The sequence below is a fragment of the Coccidioides posadasii genome, chromosome 2 (assembly GCF_018416015.2).
Source record: "Coccidioides posadasii str. Silveira chromosome 2, complete sequence".
NCBI classification, from domain to species: domain Eukaryota; kingdom Fungi; phylum Ascomycota; class Eurotiomycetes; order Onygenales; family Onygenaceae; genus Coccidioides; species Coccidioides posadasii.
The window spans coordinates 5,417,912-5,433,307 of NC_089408.1; the positions used below are offsets into that span (position 1 = coordinate 5,417,912).

Consider the following 15,396-nt stretch of genomic DNA (forward strand, 5'->3'; position numbering starts at 1 on the left):
GCCTTCAAAGTCCTTTCAAGAAAGAATAGGTTCTGCGCAAGTCTATAGACACTGACAATGATGCCTCTCTAGTTGTTCTAGGAAAAGCAGTCCCGGGCAAGAATTCGCAAAGGAGAAAAAAAGTCACATAGGAGAACAACCGATCAGTCAATCGATATTACTGAGGTTGGCAGAGCAGGCAGAGCGGCCTCGTGACTCTCAAGACTCTTCACGACGGCTGGGTTACCGGTGATGTACGTATATAGCTATCCTCAGCTCCTTTCTATCTGTCGTCAAAGCGTCAAAACAGTCCCAGAAGCCAACTCGTTGTCGCAAAAAAGCCAAAGAACGAGAGCAGACGAGGGACAGTTAAACTCCCGGCGCACAGCTGGTCAACCCGCCAACTAAAAACTCTCTGACTCTCGACAATCCCGAGGATTAAAAAAAGCTTGAAGGCGGTGAATTTTCTAGGTTTGCCATCGGCAGGAAAAAGCCAAAAGGAGTCAGAAAACCAGCGTGACATCAGCGCTTCTCAGGTGAAAGGGAAAAAAATAAAATAAAATAAAATAAAAAATAATCAACTTCCTGCCCGACGAGCTGGCAAGGGCCAGTCCAACCGTCACCCAAGTGGGCATCTGGCGGCTCAGAACCGAACCATCTCATAGGACGGGGCCTTTCGCCTCGTAGGAGGGTCGAGAAAGGGCGAGAAACTCTCCCCGCCAAGACGAGAACGAGTGAACGAATGGTGATGGATGCTGATGACGGCTGGTGTCTGCACTGTCACGATGAGGCCTGCTTTTGAAAGCAGCACCGGTTAGTTGGTTATACGGTCCATGCCTCGGCGCATTTGAGATGGTTCCGCTAAAGGATCTATAGAACTGCCTAACTTGAACCGTCATTCATACCGGGACAAAAACGGAGTGTAAACAGCGCAGAGTAAGATGATTCAATTGGGGCTGTATCTAGTTACTAGAGCGATCTTCACAGCGAGCCTTTGAACATCTTTTCTGCCTGGCAAACCTTCATCTCCAGCCGGGCATTTCGGGCCGCAAGGTCTGTCAGCTTTTCAAATCCACACAGCTGCAGCTCTTGCCTCGATTCATTCCGTTTTGTTCAACATCCAACTTCGCAATGAAGTTCAGAGACGTCACATTAACCGAAAATTACCTTCAGGGAGCCGATTGCGAAAAGAACATACCGTCTGGTCCCATTTTCAGTCGGCATGGCTTTGGAAACTTGAGAATCAAGTCTCTGCATTCTCCGCTCCAGACGGAATTGGACGAGTCAAATGAGCGGGGATGTACTCTACATGCAACGATATCAGAGTTGAAGAGGGGAACCATAAACAGACAAGAAATTGCAGGAAAAGCTTTGATAAGCTGGCCAGGGAGATCAGTAAGAGAGGCCCAGCAGGCGGAGGATCATAGGCTGGATAGGGCATAGCGGAACTCAAGTACTTAAAAAAGAGGACCTTTGTTGTCAGATTGAAGGCTTGTTCCTTGGGTCCTATCCTCTCCACCCAGTAGGGGGTCGTCACAACAAAAATGAGGCGAGAAAGCCATGTAGATAGTTGATCTGAATCCTCCCAGCAGGAAGGATGCAGCTACTAGTTGTAAATCTCAACACAAAGCCCGGCTTCCACACCCCAACCTAAGCAGACAGCATCAACTCCCGGGCAGGCGACTTTTTTGCCCATTTTCCCCCTAGTCATCGACAGTCATCGACAGTAACTGTGTCCATCGTATCATTTCCGCAATCCACAGCGGCAGTTTTATGTACACCCGATATCCACCCCACCTCGTGGTCTAAAAGAGACAATAATCATATTATATCAAACAGTAGAAAAAGATGAAAAGCTAGCCTTAAAACAAAAACCAAGGCTATTCGAGGGGGGCTAAAAAAAAAAAAAAAGATGGGAGTTTATTATCTCATCTCACATTATAAAATCAAGCAAATGTCTATTTTTCAGACCGTTCTTTTTCTTTTTCTATTTCTTTTTTTTTTTTCCCTTGACCCTCTCGCCTCTCACGAAGGTGGATATCGTTGATTTGACGGTCCCTGTTGATACGGGTTCTGCCCAGTCGAGTACCCTGCCGGGGGTGGTACAGGCCTTCGGGCCGTTTCAGACCCTTGGCCTGATCCTACCGGTGGGGCCGGGGTCGGCTGCTGGAACCCAGGTGCCTGGCCGGACTGTAGGGATTGACTAGAAGGGTTTTGTCTGTAGGGGTTTTGACTGCCCGATTGTAATTGTGGCTGGGGGAATTGCGACTCGTAGCTAAAGTAGCCCATTTCCGGGAGGCTAGGTGCGAGATTCTCTTCAGGCGTGTTGGGAGAGACCGCGGACGAGAGTGGGTTTGCGTGTCGCATGCCCGTGGAAGGCTGGCGGAGCAGAGGCCCGTCCTCGCTCACTCTTATCGTTGGCAGCTCATCGGTTCGGGTGCGATCCAACGCAACTGGACGTTGGTTCAGGGCGTCCGCGAACGTTGCCTCGCTACTACCGGCCGGTGGGCTGCGATACGAGAGACCGCTTGGGGAGCCTAGGGCATCATTTCCAGTGGCTTGGGCCCTATCATCGGCCGGCGACCTCTCGGACAATTTTTGCATCTCACTTGTTGGAACCATACGCTTGCTTTCCTTGTCGGCACTAAATTGCTCCTTGTTCGCTTGAGCCTGCTCATGCGAAATAGAAACCGAATACGAAGGCTTGGATGCGTCTCCAAGAGCTGCATCGCCGCCTCCAGGGCCATAAATCGGAATTTTGCGCAGCGCCAAAACCAAAGCGCACATGAACTTTGAGCGACGAGCGGCACGAACGGTCTCGTTAGACCAGTTGGACTTGTGCCGGATCTCGATCTTCAATTCCATCTTATCCATATTGCCAACGCCAACCACTTCGATGTCAACGTCGGCTTGGAAATCGCGGCAATTGTCCTTGTCAAGGACAAACTTCTGCATCTCCTGTTTCAACAGCTGGACATCCTCAAACGTAGTCCCAAAATCCACTGTTAAGGTGAGTTGCTCTTTCATCGCTTTCGATCGACTGATATTCTCGATCCAGCAAGTGTTCAGCACGATATTCGGAACCTGCGTCACTTTGAAGTCGTTGATATTCTTGAAGACCGTGAAGAGCAAGGAGATGCGCTCGACGATCAGTTGATTGCTGTTGATATCCACCCGGTCTCCGACATCATAAGGGTGCTAATGGATACATTGGTTAGTAACTGTACAACTTAATACCAAAAAGGGATGAGCCCCAACCCACTTTCACAAACAAGAAGATGCAAGAACCCAAAACTTCTTGAGCGGTGACCGCAAACACGAAGGAGAGCGACAGAAGCGCAGTCGCTCCGGCCGCAAGAGTGGTACCGAAACCCTTGTTAAGGAAGGCCACTTGAATCTTCGTTAGCACCAGCCTGCAAAAATAAAAAGAAAATATCAAGGGCCGAATCATGCCATACCAAAAACCAAGATGACCAAGATGAAAACCACCGTGCAGAGGAGGTTATCCAGGACATGGATCGCCTGATCAACATCGTGCATACTCTTGGCTATGGCCTGTCTGTCTCTCCCGAACTCGGTGATGGTGAGGATCATCTCCTCAAGGCTGATGTCGCCATTATTATCTCTATCCAAAACAGCGAAGCATTCTTCCGCCTCCGCGCGGCGATCAGGTCCAAAAACCTCGTAAAGATCGTCGATGTAAAGCGCCTCACGGCCCGCAAGGACAAAGGACATCCACAGACGTCTCGCAAGAGCTTCGGACGACGAGCGCTTCTCCAAGGCCAGCGTGACAACCGAGTGAACGGCAGTGGGGTTGAAGACCTGTTTACCGGTGATCTCATGAGCAACTTGGCCAAACGCAGCGGTGATCTTATCCCCGACACGGCCGACATTCTGTATCAGACGCATCGGAGAGGCGGAGCCGGTTCTCTTGTGGGCCCTGCCTTTCTTCCCGAGCACGCCAACAATTGAGTCATTGATGATGTAGTCTTCGGCTTCGAACTCCTTGCAGTACTCCGGAAACATCTTTCGGGAAGCCTGGTAGAGCAAACCCACAAGATGAACATTTCGCTTTGAGGCTTGGATCCTCAAGTCGAACTGTTTGCGGTGATAGCTTATCGAGATCAGCTGAATGAGAACCTTTTCCGCAGCGAGAATCAAGCTGGAAATAAATGCAGCAAACAAAATGTTCTTAACTACATCCTCCCACTTTTTGATCGCGGTGTCGCCTCGGCTCACATTATCGGGATTCCGTGTCATCAACTAGATATGCATCCCCAGATTAATCGAAATCATCCAATGTAATCTCCACAAAATGAGGTAGATAGGCATCGCCATGTACTTACCGGGATAAATGTGGCCAACGAGGTCACCGACCATCCAACCAATGAGAAAGGAATTTCCAAGTTCCGAAGTATAAGAGCATACTTCCTCGTCCCGGAGCTGACGATTCCGCAAAGAAACTGGAAAAGGAACGGGATATAATGCGCGATAATCTTCGAAACCCATAAACTCAACCAGACGACTTCCACCCAGGTGAAAAACCAGACGATCCGGACTCCTCCAATCCGCACATTCTGCGCAGCGGTGGCCCCGATAATGATGGGGATAGCGATGAGCAACGCCAACGGCAGAACGTAGATGAAATATCTAGTAACGACAGAAAAATTCAGGATCTTGTTGTAAAACCGGCCCATCTGGGTCAACGTCCCATCCTCGGGTGCCTGGAGCTGCCGGCCAGTTCCATCGCTCACCACCCTGCGACCGTGGAACAGGTGGTTTTTCTCGAGGTGAGGTGAGGACGGATCGTTGGACACGATGTACTCCGCGCTGGCCTTGCGCGCACCGGTCTGGCTGGGCACAGTGGTCAGGGGAATGTTGATGGTTGCATCGTTCGAGCTAGCCATGTTAGTATCCGGCAGCTGCTGGAATCTGGAATGAGAAAACCGCTTCTGGCCGATCCCAGGCCGTCCGGTCATCGGCAGGAGAGGGACTACCACGGATCGAGAGGGTGGGTTTTAAAAAAAAAAAAAATAATAGGACAAGGGAGGGGAAGCGGAGGGTCGAAGCGTCGAGCTGCAGGGCCGGATTTGAGAATTATGTTTTTCCCCTCACCTCCGTGGTGCCAACGAGCCGAATATTCCCCCCACCTTATTTTTCTCTCTCGGCTAAGATATGCCTTTGAATTGAGTGAGGGTCCGATAACACGGGGGATCTTCAGATGTGAGAGATCGTCGTGTGGAGGAGGCAGGATAGCGTCGAATCGACCGCCAGAAAGAAACAACAAAAATGAACGAAAGTTGGAAGATTCTCTCCCCACGAGCAATTGTCTCAAATAGACCAGCGGGAAACGAAAGTGACGGCGAGGGAAAGGGAAAAAAAAAATGAAAATAAAAATAAAAATAAAAGGTACAAGACGCAAGCGATGAAACGAGTGTGGCGAAGAGGAGGACGGGGCTTAAGGGCCTTGGTCCGATCGCGTAGCGGAAGGTGATGTCAGGGACCAAAGGAGAGTCAGTCTTCTCAGGAAGATTCCATGGACATGCTCATCACGGACGACGGATGGAATTGCAAATGGGGAGAAATGGTCCGTGGTTTCTCAAGCAGCGGGCAAGGACAGGGAAAAAAGAGAAAATTAACGGCGGTCGAGGTAGCACCAATTTTATATGGGCAGTTACAAGCGTGATCATAAATAGAACAAGCGGGCCGCCATGTTCTCCCATGCTACTAGAATTCTGGCCCGGGTTCCTGTGTGCGTGTTTCATCCTTTTAAGCCGACACTAACTAGTTCAGCATCTGGGTGAATTGGCCAATGGTACGCTAGAGTTGAGAAATGAACAGCCTGAAGCATCCAGTTACAAGGGGGGGAAGAAACCCCCCGTCATCGAAGGTGTGGCCCTCTTTTCTTCCGTGGCGAGAGACGGGGACATCCTCAATTGACCACTGGAGGCCCTAGGAACTAGCCATCCCCACAGCCATTAACGAGCTATGTAGGTCTGGCCCAAGCTTGGACGCGGAAGAGTGCAAACGGCCTGAAAACCTTTGATTGTACAGCCCGTACCATGTTTGGGAAAAGCAATCTTTTGCTCGTGGAGCAGAAAATGGACTATTAAGTAAGTACGCTATGCTTGCAGGTTTTCAAATCCATCAGGGGAGTTTATATAAATGTCGTCAGCTAGTCTCAGCGGAGAGAAACATGCCAGAAGCTTGATTCTTGAGGATGTTAAGGCTGAGGCACAAGACATCGGCCGGTAAGTTCACAATCCACAGCGATGGCGCGCCGGCCCCCCCACACAAAGCGGAAAAGAAAGATCTGGGCCACGCCACCTTCTGTTTCAGCTCCCCTTTTTATTTTTATTTTTATTTTTATTTTTTTTTTTTCCCAGCTTTTTGGGGCCCCATTCCGTCCACCTCTTCTTCCCAAGGCCACGGTGTGTACGGAGTATGCGGAGCGAATTGCGCGTCACCTCTGGATATCCTGCCTTCCCAGTGTCACTCGGGTACTCTGGCAAGCCGGGCCTGTTACTATTCACAGGTGAATAATGAGCTGGTTGCTTTATTCTCGCTGCGAACATCCGCCCGGGGATCAAGGCCAAGGTGGGGATCTGTCTCCGGGTGCTCTCGTGTGGGTTTGGAGACCATTCCAATATCAATGAAACGAGTCGAATGAAACAGTTAAAAAAAAAAAAAAAAAAAAAAAAAAAAAAAATGAAATGAGCGGGAGGGTCACGGGGATGCCAAGCCTGCCTAGGTAACAAGTTAACTAACTTAAATTGTGCCATTGATGAGATAAGCCGGATCTACAATTATCCTGAGCCGAAATGCAAACAAAGCAAACCACTAGTTAGTTTAACGTTAAATGTCTTGACTAAGCGAAGAAGGGCTCAGCCACAGCGAAACCGGCGGCGGACGAAAAAGCGGCGATCAAAAAAGGTTACGGGCGACAACCAACCGATCGATCGCCTGTGGGCTGCTGCTGCGGCTGCCACTCGGTCCTTGGGAGCCGGGACGCGTGTCAGACGGCTCACCTCGTTCCACGGCGGATGATCTAATGCTGAGGAATCATCGTGGATGGCCCAGAGCAGGACAGCGTGTGTGTGTGCGTGTATACATCTACATGTATGGATGTGTGTGTGTGTATATACATCTACATGTATGTGTGTGTATGTACGGAGCACGGAGTACAGGATGGAGTAATCCAAGATCTTTGATATTATTGAGCGAGCGTCCAGCTATGCCTGTTGTTTGCCTTGCCTCCTTGGAATGTCTGGACGTAGCGTGGCCTCCACGTTCAAACCTGCTTTCCTTGGATGAAGTCCTGTACCAACCCCGTGGGCCGTTGGGACGTTGTTTGCAGGTTTTGTGTGGGCAGCAGAAATTTCCATGGATCGGTTGAGCAGTCCTTGGATGGCTCTAGAGAGTACATCCATACTCCGTACGGAGTACTCCCGGGTAAATATTACTTTTTTTTTTTGATAAAGTGTGTGTGTGTGTGTGTGTGTGTGTGTGTGCATGATCTGCAAGAAATTCCGAGCGAGTAGGCGGACCGACGACCTGGCAGGGCTGGGCGAGAAGTCCCGGAGGATGGAATGATGCCGGGGTGCCTCCGTGGTCATTAGCCAACAAAGCCCGGCGGATTGCCTCTTTTTAAAATTTTTTGAATTTTTCGAATTTTTTTTTGTTTTTCCTCCCGTCGATCAATGGCGCGGTCACGGAGAGGAAAATATGCGAGATTGGGAGATCATCGTGCCGTGAACGAGAACGAGGGGAGGGCGGATATTTAATAACAACAAGCAGGAAAGGCGACCTTCAGCTCGCTGCAGGACCAGATCCAATTCGTTCTCCCCCCGGGCCAGCCGCAGTCACCCCCTCGCCCTAACCCCCGGCCACCCCTAATCTCACGGCAGGGCCAAGGCGCGCATCGCTCCCCACACGGCGGCGCATAAACCCCGGCCGGCCTTATCGATAAGGGACCCCAGCCCGCAATCGTCATCCAGCGTGTCCCATTTGTCTCTGTTGCTGTCTCTCTCTTTCTCTCTTCTTCTTCTCTCTCTTCTTCTCTCTCTGTCTGTCTGTCATCTCCTTCTCTCTCTCTCTCGACGATCAGACGCTGGACGGAGAGACATGCAACCAGTAATTACGGAGTAGTCTAGTACCTAATCAAACCAGCTCGCTCCTGTCTACGACCCATTTTCTCTTGTAACTGAATATGTTACACCCCCCAGCTTGGATCGATGGGTAGACCCTGCTCCCTTCTCCTGCCTCCTCATTATTATTTTGCTTTCGTCGAACGACACCCAGCACACACACACACTCTCTCTCTCTCAAAACCCCCCTCTCCCCTCCCTCGTCGTCGGATGACCCGGGGTTTCAAGGGTGGCGAGGGGTGAACGACCCAAGCTGTCCGCGTCACCGTGAATCCAGGGACTGTAGTACGTCGAATTGTCGCCCGCTTGTCTCTTTTCCACTCACCCTTCCCGCCACGGCCCTCTCTTTTTTTTTCCCTTTTCTTTTTTTCCCTTTTCTTTTTTTTCTTTTGCCCGTTTCCCATTCGCCGTTGCTCCGAACTTACGGTGTGCCTCTTCACCCCCTTCGTCCACCGAGACACCGCCTGGTGAAATCATCCGAACGGGCTCACCAACCAGGCCAATTAGCTCTGGGAAAGCTTGTTCCTCCTGCCTGCGCCAATCTCCCTTCAAACAGGGCTCTGGGGTTGTTGTTGGCCTGCAGGCAGTCTTTTGCTCATACTTGTTATTTTTTTATTTTTTTTTTATTTTATTTTTTTTCCTTTTTCCCTTCTGGTCTTCCACAGAAAAAGGTACATGTTCCCCCCCACTCGCCGGCTGTTCTTTGACATACGTGTCTGGCTCAGACCATCAGATCTTTGATTATTTTATTTTATTTTGTTTCCTTTTGTCTATGTCTATTTTCCCCCCCCCCCCCTTATTTTATTTTATTTTGTTTCCTTTTGTCTATGTCTATTTCCCCCCCCCCCCCCCCCCCCCCCCCCCGAGCATGCTTTTTGAGTGATATTATCCTGTTAATTTTGATCTGTGTCAAACTTTCTCTATTGCCCGACGGCTTTGCGCCGGGGAGTCGGTCCATCCCATCCATCTTCCCAGTAAATACATACATTGGCGATTCAGCACCTTTTAATCCAGGAATCCCATCGTCACTCTGGAATTTATTTATTCCTACCTCTCTCCATCTGACCAAGGCACTGATTCTAGCATGCGATCCCGTTGAGAGCCAGCTGTAGTCCTGTACGTACTGCCGTTCGTGCCCCACAGCCCACCTGTCAACCCTATCATCCTCGTTGCGGGCCATCTAATCAATCCTCCAGTTTAGCTCCGGCTTTCCCACCTCTCACCTCCCACCCGCAGCGCCTCCGGCCGACGGGACAGCCGCAGCTCCGGATCGGGATCTCAACTGGATGAGGGCTCTTAGTTTGCGCCCTTATTCCCTCCGAGTATCATGCGGCCCAGCATGCCTTTCTCCTCCTCCCACTCCTCCAGATCCTCCCTTTCCTCTTCTTCGTCTTCGCATGTCCTGCTTCGGTTGATATGTCAATCATTGCTCCTCCTCGTGTCTTTCGTCGCCGCGCAGGAAGCATTCCCAACCGATGATTCCGTAGTGACCCCGCCGCTTGGAGCGCCACAGTTCTTCCTCTATACCCGCCAGTTTGCCCTAGATCCCGCCTTTCTTGTACCTCTAACCAAGTCTATGAGCGACGCTCCTCCAAGTGTGAGCTTTCACCTCTCCTTTGATCGCGCTTCATTGCTGGTGGCATTGGGGTTGACAGTGTCTTTTCCTTGTTTCTGCTTCTAGGATTTTAACGTCACGGGAACATTGGTCGACGTCTCGCCAGAGAATGCGAACAACCTCAATGAAGACCAGATAGCCCTAGTCAGCTGCGATGACTCCGCATATCCCGGAAACCAGAAAGTCAAGGACACTCTCAAGGAGCTCATTTCCAACAATCCGACCGCCGGTGCGACTATATTGTATACCGAGAGAGACAGGTATCATTGTGAATACACAGCGGACATGTCGCTCCCCCCGTATCCGAATATCTTCACCTTGACAAGAGCGTCGATAGCCCAGGAACTGCAGAATAAGCTCAAGAGCAGCCCGACCGGGTCGTCTTCGATCGTGGCCGAGGATCCGTCCCCCTCCGAAACCGGGGTAGGTGCCATTGAGACAGGAGGCTCCAGTTCGCCCCTGGAAAGGGATCGTGGGAACACCGGCCCAACTACCTCAGTGGCTATGATCATCCTGTATTCGGTCACCGGCGTTATCACGCTGCTCTTCCTCGGCGTCATCCTCACCGGTGCCGTTCGCGCGCACATGCATCCGGAACGCTACGGGCCTCGTAACATCATCGGCCGTCCTCGACAGAGTAGAGCCAAGGGTCTTGCACGGGCCATGCTGGAGACGCTACCCATCGTGAAATTCGGCGACTTGGACGAACCCACCGCGCAGCCCGGAGCGGCCAAGGCCGGAGACGTTGAGATGGGCTCGAGTCAAGGAGGAGGACCGGAAGAGCAAAAGAAGGGCGGCCACAAGGCTAAGGGAGCTTCCGAAGAGGATGGGATGTCGCAGCGTTCCCAAACGAGCGCTGCGGATCACGATCGCAACCTGTCGGGCAGGGATGATGGGCATATTGGACCGGCGTCGTCGTCGCGAGCTGGAACGCCGGATGGGCCGGAACTCGCGGGCGAAACTACCCTTGGGTGTCCGATCTGCACTGACGACTTTGAAAAGGGGCAGGATGTCAGGCTGTTGCCGTGTGACCACAAGTTCCATCCCGAATGTATTGACCCATGGTTGGTGAACGTTTCTGGAACTTGTCCTCTCTGGTAAGTTGAACAACAAATGAAAAAAAAAAAAAAAAAAAAAAAAAAAAAAAAGAGGGTGTATTTCATCGTGGATTCTTAGCTCTCCAACTAACCACCTCTTTTCTCTTTTTTTTTTATTTTTTAGCCGCATCGACCTCCATCCTCACGACGAAGACGAACAGCAACTTGAAAATCCAGACGAACAGCCCGCCGAGGACGACGGAAGACTTCCTCCTCCCCTCCGGGATAACAGAGGCCCCGGCAATGAACCGGAAGGCACCAGGGACCGTCGTCGCCGCCGACGAAGTCTAGCGACATACATCCAGTCCACCATCAACGCCATGCCGCCCAACGATGCTTCCATAGAGCAGCGACTCGAAGCTGTGCGTCGCTTACGATCACCGCAGCAGCCAGAAGGGGCGCAGACGGCGGCGACGGGAGCTATCGGAGCATCGTCTGAGAACAGAAGAAGCCGGCGGTTTTCCACGATGTTGCTGGATAGCTTCCGCATACACACGAGACGACATGGTGAAGAGATGTAAAAGAAAAGAAAAGAAAAGCATGTGGTCCAGCTCCCATGATGAAATGGATACCTTGATGGGCAGGAGGACACACGATGCTGCTTTTCTCTTTACGAGGATACGGATTTCTTTACAGGTTTTTCTTTCCCGTTTTCTTTTTATTAACGACATACCCGATATCCAAGCAGGTGGATTTGATAGGATTTCCTTTTCCCTTTTTTTTTTTTTTTTTTTTTTTTTTTTTTCCTTTTATTTTGTGGTTTAAACCCAAGTTGGGCTCTACCTGATTGCATACTGTAGTGGGATTGGGATTGGGATTGGGACATATTCAAGCGGTCTTGTTTTTCTTCACTTCGTTTATCTCTATGATGAGGAGTTAAAAGTGTTGGATTTTTCTTGGAAGGGGGGAAAGGGGGGGTTGAAGGTGCTACGGGTCTGGGACAATTCTTGTGGATATTTGATTTTATTTCTTCCTGGGAATCTGTGCCTTTTCAAGGTTCTGTGGGCGAATGGGATATATAAACTGGGTGCTGGAGTTTTTTTTAGTTCTCCTTTTCTTTTCATCGCATGTTTTTCCTTCCATTTTCTTTTTCTTTTTTTTTTTTTTTTTTTTTTTTTTTTTGTTCTGTGTCAAAAAAACTCGGGAGAACAGACAAGGGGGAAGGGTGGGCGGTGCCGTTGATCAATACCAGGATGTTTTCTTTTCTTTTCCTTTTTCCTTTTTTCTTTTTTCCCTGTTCTGTTTCTCTGATGGTAATTTGACTGACTCTGTGGATAGACTCGCCTTGACTTTTTGGCTGTGTCAAGTGGTGTAAATAATTCGTCGAGCCTGTTCATGAAGCTGTCCTAAACTGTATATAAATTAGGTACATATGGACTCTGTACAGAGTAGTTTTTCCCTTTTCTTCTTTTTTTCTAATTTTGGGTGCTTTGATTCAAGATGATTATTATTATTATGTATTATTATTCAAGATGAGAGTGATCAATTGACCGTCAATCACTCACACACATACAGTGGGTTGCTTTGCCTGACAGCACCATTTGAGCACCATTTAAGAAAATGTAACGGCAATCGGATGATGCTGGATGAGAGAAAGCATCTGATGCCGACGGGTGTCAACACCAATTAATTATGGGCCAACCCACAGTTGCAATGGCCTGTGATATCATCCAAAAGTATAAAAAGCGAGGAAAAAAGCGCGCGAAATCCTGGAGCGCCGTCATCAGCTTGGATGGTTTCCTTTTTTTCTTTTTTTTTTTTTTTTGCCATTCGGCGTGTTAAAAAATACCTCGGTTTATTCCAGGTCCACAGCAGGATTTCCCCAGAATATAGTCAATCAGCAGCTGGACACAAGACACGAGAGAGAAAGGGGAGTGGGAAAAAAAGGAAAGCTGTCAGAAATATTTATATAGAGTCGAGCTCTCCTCAGCATTTTAGAATTCTTTCCATTGTGACTCTTTTTTTTTTTTGCCTATTTATTTTTTAAATTCATCATTGTTATTTCCCTTCCCCCTTGTTACACATCCCTGCCCTGTCCGAAGAAGAAATTAATCTTTTTAAACAATTTCCCATTTTTCTCTCACACGCTTCTCTCGGCGACTCGTAAGACACGGCGAACTCGAGACGTTGGTCGAAGTCGACGGAGCAACCGGCCAGCCAGAGGACAGAAACGCCAGGCGAGCCGGACACTGAATCGCCGCCCCTAGCCAGCCAAACTCGCAGTTCCCGGGGAGGGGGTTTTATTTTTTGAAGCGCAGAGGGTTGCAGAGGCGGAGAAGGGCGAATTACGCCACATACGGCTAGGTTCCATTATTATTATCAAACAGTTTCACTCGCAAAAGAGAAGTGAAGTCAGAGCGCGCACAGAGAGAGACAGAGAGAGGAAAAGAAGGAATTAAATAAAATAATAATAATAATTAAAAAAAAAAAAAAAAAAAGGAGCAAAAAGCAAGGATGTCCCCTCCTCCCCCGCGTCCCTCTCTCTCCTTCACTCCATCCTCATCATCCCCTTCATCCTCGCTCTCGCTCTCCCATCGCCACTCTTCCAAATCCACCTCCTCGACCGCACTCTCCACCGCCCAGTCTCGTCTCTCAACGATATCAAAGCACATCATGGCGTCCTCGTCGTCGTCGCCATCCATCTTCACGGCCAATGTCGTCCCCAAGGCCCCCGAGGATCCGCTCTTCGGCCTGATGCGGGCGTATCGAGCTGATCCGTCGGACAAGAAGGTCGATCTGGGCATCGGTGCGTACAGAGACGACAATGCGAAGCCCTGGATCCTGCCAGTCGTGAGAAAGGTATGTCGCTCCATCATATCAACATAGACTCAATACACCCCATCTACGACAGACGGTTATGTCATGCTCTGCATATCACTTTTGCGTTAATGTTGATGCTGCGACTTTCTTTTCTTTTTCTGTTTTCTTTTTCTGTTTTCTTGGTGTTATTTCTTTTTCTCTAGACTCTCTTGCCCCTGTCGCTAGTGGTGTTGGCGGATGAAACGTTCTCTGGCCGGGCACTGACGGGGATCATCTCTCGATCTAGGCCGATGAAGCAATCCGCAACGATCCCACCGTCAACCATGAATATCTTCCCATCGCCGGCTTACCAGATCTGGCTCCCGCCGCTCAGAAGTTGATCCTGGGAGCCGACTCTCCCGCCATCACAGAGAAACGGGTATGTTTTCCCCGCCCCTTGCCCTGCAGAATCCAACCTGGGTCTACCCCGCATTCTCCGGGATCTTCTCGACGAGAGAGATCGCGCCGGCGCAGAACCGCCCCATCTCCTTTTTTATTTTTTATTTTTTATTTTTATTTTTATTTTTTTTTTTTTCGGGTTGACTTGATTAGTTTGTTTCTAACATTCATTTTTTTTTTTTTTTAATCGTATCAGGTCACTACCTTCCAGACCATCTCCGGCACCGGAGCCGTCCACCTCGGCGGCCTCTTCCTCTCCAAGTTCTACCCAGCCAACCCCAAGCCAGCCATCTACCTCTCCTCTCCAACATGGGCCAACCACCAGCAAATCTTCACAAATGTCAACCTCACCACCGCCTACTACCCTTACTACTCCGCGCAGACCAAGGGCCTCGACATCGATGGCATGCTCGCCGCCATCCGCGCCGCTCCACAGGGCTCCATCTTCGTCCTCCACGCGTGCGCCCATAACCCCACCGGCGTCGACCCGACCCAAGACCAATGGAAACAAATCGCCGCCGCCATGCGCGAGCGCAACCACTTCCCCTTCTTCGACACCGCCTACCAGGGCTTCGCCTCGGGCGACCTCGCCCGCGACGCCTGGTCCATCAGGTACTTCGTCGAGCAGGGCTTCGAGCTGTGCGTCGCGCAGTCCTTCGCCAAGAACTTCGGTCTGTACGGCGAACGCGCCGGTGCGTTCCACTTCGTCTCCGCACCGGGCCCACACGCCGCCGATTCAACCGCGCATATCGCGAGTCAGCTGGCCATCCTCCAGCGCTCTGAGATCTCCAATCCGCCCGCGTACGGCGCGCGCATCGCCTCGCTCATTCTAAACAGCGAGGAGTTGTTCGCCGAGTGGGAGGCGGATCTGCGCACGATGAGCGGACGGATCATGGAGATGCGTAAGGGGTTGAGGGAGAGGTTGGAGCAGAAGGGTACTCCGGGAACCTGGGAGCATATCACGAATCAGATTGGTATGTTCAGCTTCACGGGGTTGACGGAGCAGCAGGTGGGAATTCTGAGAGAGAAGTGGCATGTTTATATGGTGAGTCCTTTTTTTTTTTTTTTTTTGGGGATGATTTGATGCTGATGATGGGTTAGACCAAGAACGGGCGTATCTCCATGGCTGGATTGAATACGCATAACATCGACTACTTCGCCGAGGCGGTTGATAGCGTTGTCAGGGAGACTTCGTCGTAGACCCTCGAGTGCGGACGGTCTTCTCCCTTTTTGTACTGTAGTCTTCCTTTTTCCGTCAAGAACTCGCAACTTTGTACTCCGTACTGGCATGTGAAAATAAACGCAACAATCTTGTGAAGAAAGAATTTGCATACTTCAAAACATTTCTAGGGGGTTGTTG

At 50.2% G+C, this 15,396-nt stretch overlaps 4 protein-coding genes across 4 annotated transcripts; 3 read left to right on the forward strand and 1 right to left on the reverse strand.

Moving 5' to 3' along the window:
• Positions 1-1,110: 1,110 nt before the first annotated feature.
• Positions 1,111-1,796, forward strand: D8B26_004197 (uncharacterized protein; the record flags this gene model as incomplete). The annotated part of the gene is made up of 1 exon (XM_066124406.1): positions 1,111-1,796. The coding sequence occupies one exon, from the start codon at positions 1,111-1,113 to the stop codon at positions 1,420-1,422; it is 312 nt and encodes a 103-aa protein (XP_065980487.1). The 3' UTR covers positions 1,423-1,796.
• A 208-nt stretch (positions 1,797-2,004) lies between these two features.
• D8B26_004198 (uncharacterized protein) lies at positions 2,005-4,958 on the reverse strand (the record flags this gene model as incomplete). The annotated part of the gene is made up of 4 exons (XM_003067805.2): positions 2,005-3,177; positions 3,242-3,369; positions 3,438-4,242; positions 4,326-4,958. 4 exons carry the CDS (start codon positions 4,956-4,958, stop codon positions 2,005-2,007), a joined length of 2,739 nt encoding a protein of 912 aa, XP_003067851.2.
• Positions 4,959-9,465: 4,507 nt separating this feature from the next.
• D8B26_004199 (uncharacterized protein) lies at positions 9,466-12,230 on the forward strand (the record flags this gene model as incomplete). Its single annotated transcript, XM_003067804.2, has 3 exons — positions 9,466-9,723; positions 9,808-10,838; positions 10,963-12,230. The coding sequence occupies 3 exons, from the start codon at positions 9,466-9,468 to the stop codon at positions 11,357-11,359; spliced, it is 1,686 nt and encodes a 561-aa protein (XP_003067850.2). The 3' UTR covers positions 11,360-12,230.
• A 349-nt stretch (positions 12,231-12,579) lies between these two features.
• On the forward strand, positions 12,580-15,384 carry AAT2 (Aspartate aminotransferase, cytoplasmic). The gene is made up of 4 exons (XM_003067803.2): positions 12,580-13,637; positions 13,885-14,016; positions 14,233-15,081; positions 15,138-15,384. Exons 1-4 carry the CDS (start codon positions 13,293-13,295, stop codon positions 15,234-15,236), a joined length of 1,425 nt encoding a protein of 474 aa, XP_003067849.2. The 5' UTR covers positions 12,580-13,292; the 3' UTR covers positions 15,237-15,384.
• Positions 15,385-15,396: the final 12 nt, after the last annotated feature.

Bases quoted from the DNA above. Each gene is read 5' to 3' on its own strand.
- AAT2 (XM_003067803.2), top strand. From the start codon at position 13,293: ATGTCCCCTCCTCCCCCGCGTCCCTCTCTCTCCTTCACTCCATCCTCA. The intron at 13,638-13,884 runs GTATGTCGCTCC...CTCTCGATCTAG, and splicing joins TCCTGCCAGTCGTGAGAAAG to GCCGATGAAGCAATCCGCAA. The intron at 15,082-15,137 runs GTGAGTCCTTTT...ATGATGGGTTAG, and splicing joins AGAAGTGGCATGTTTATATG to ACCAAGAACGGGCGTATCTC.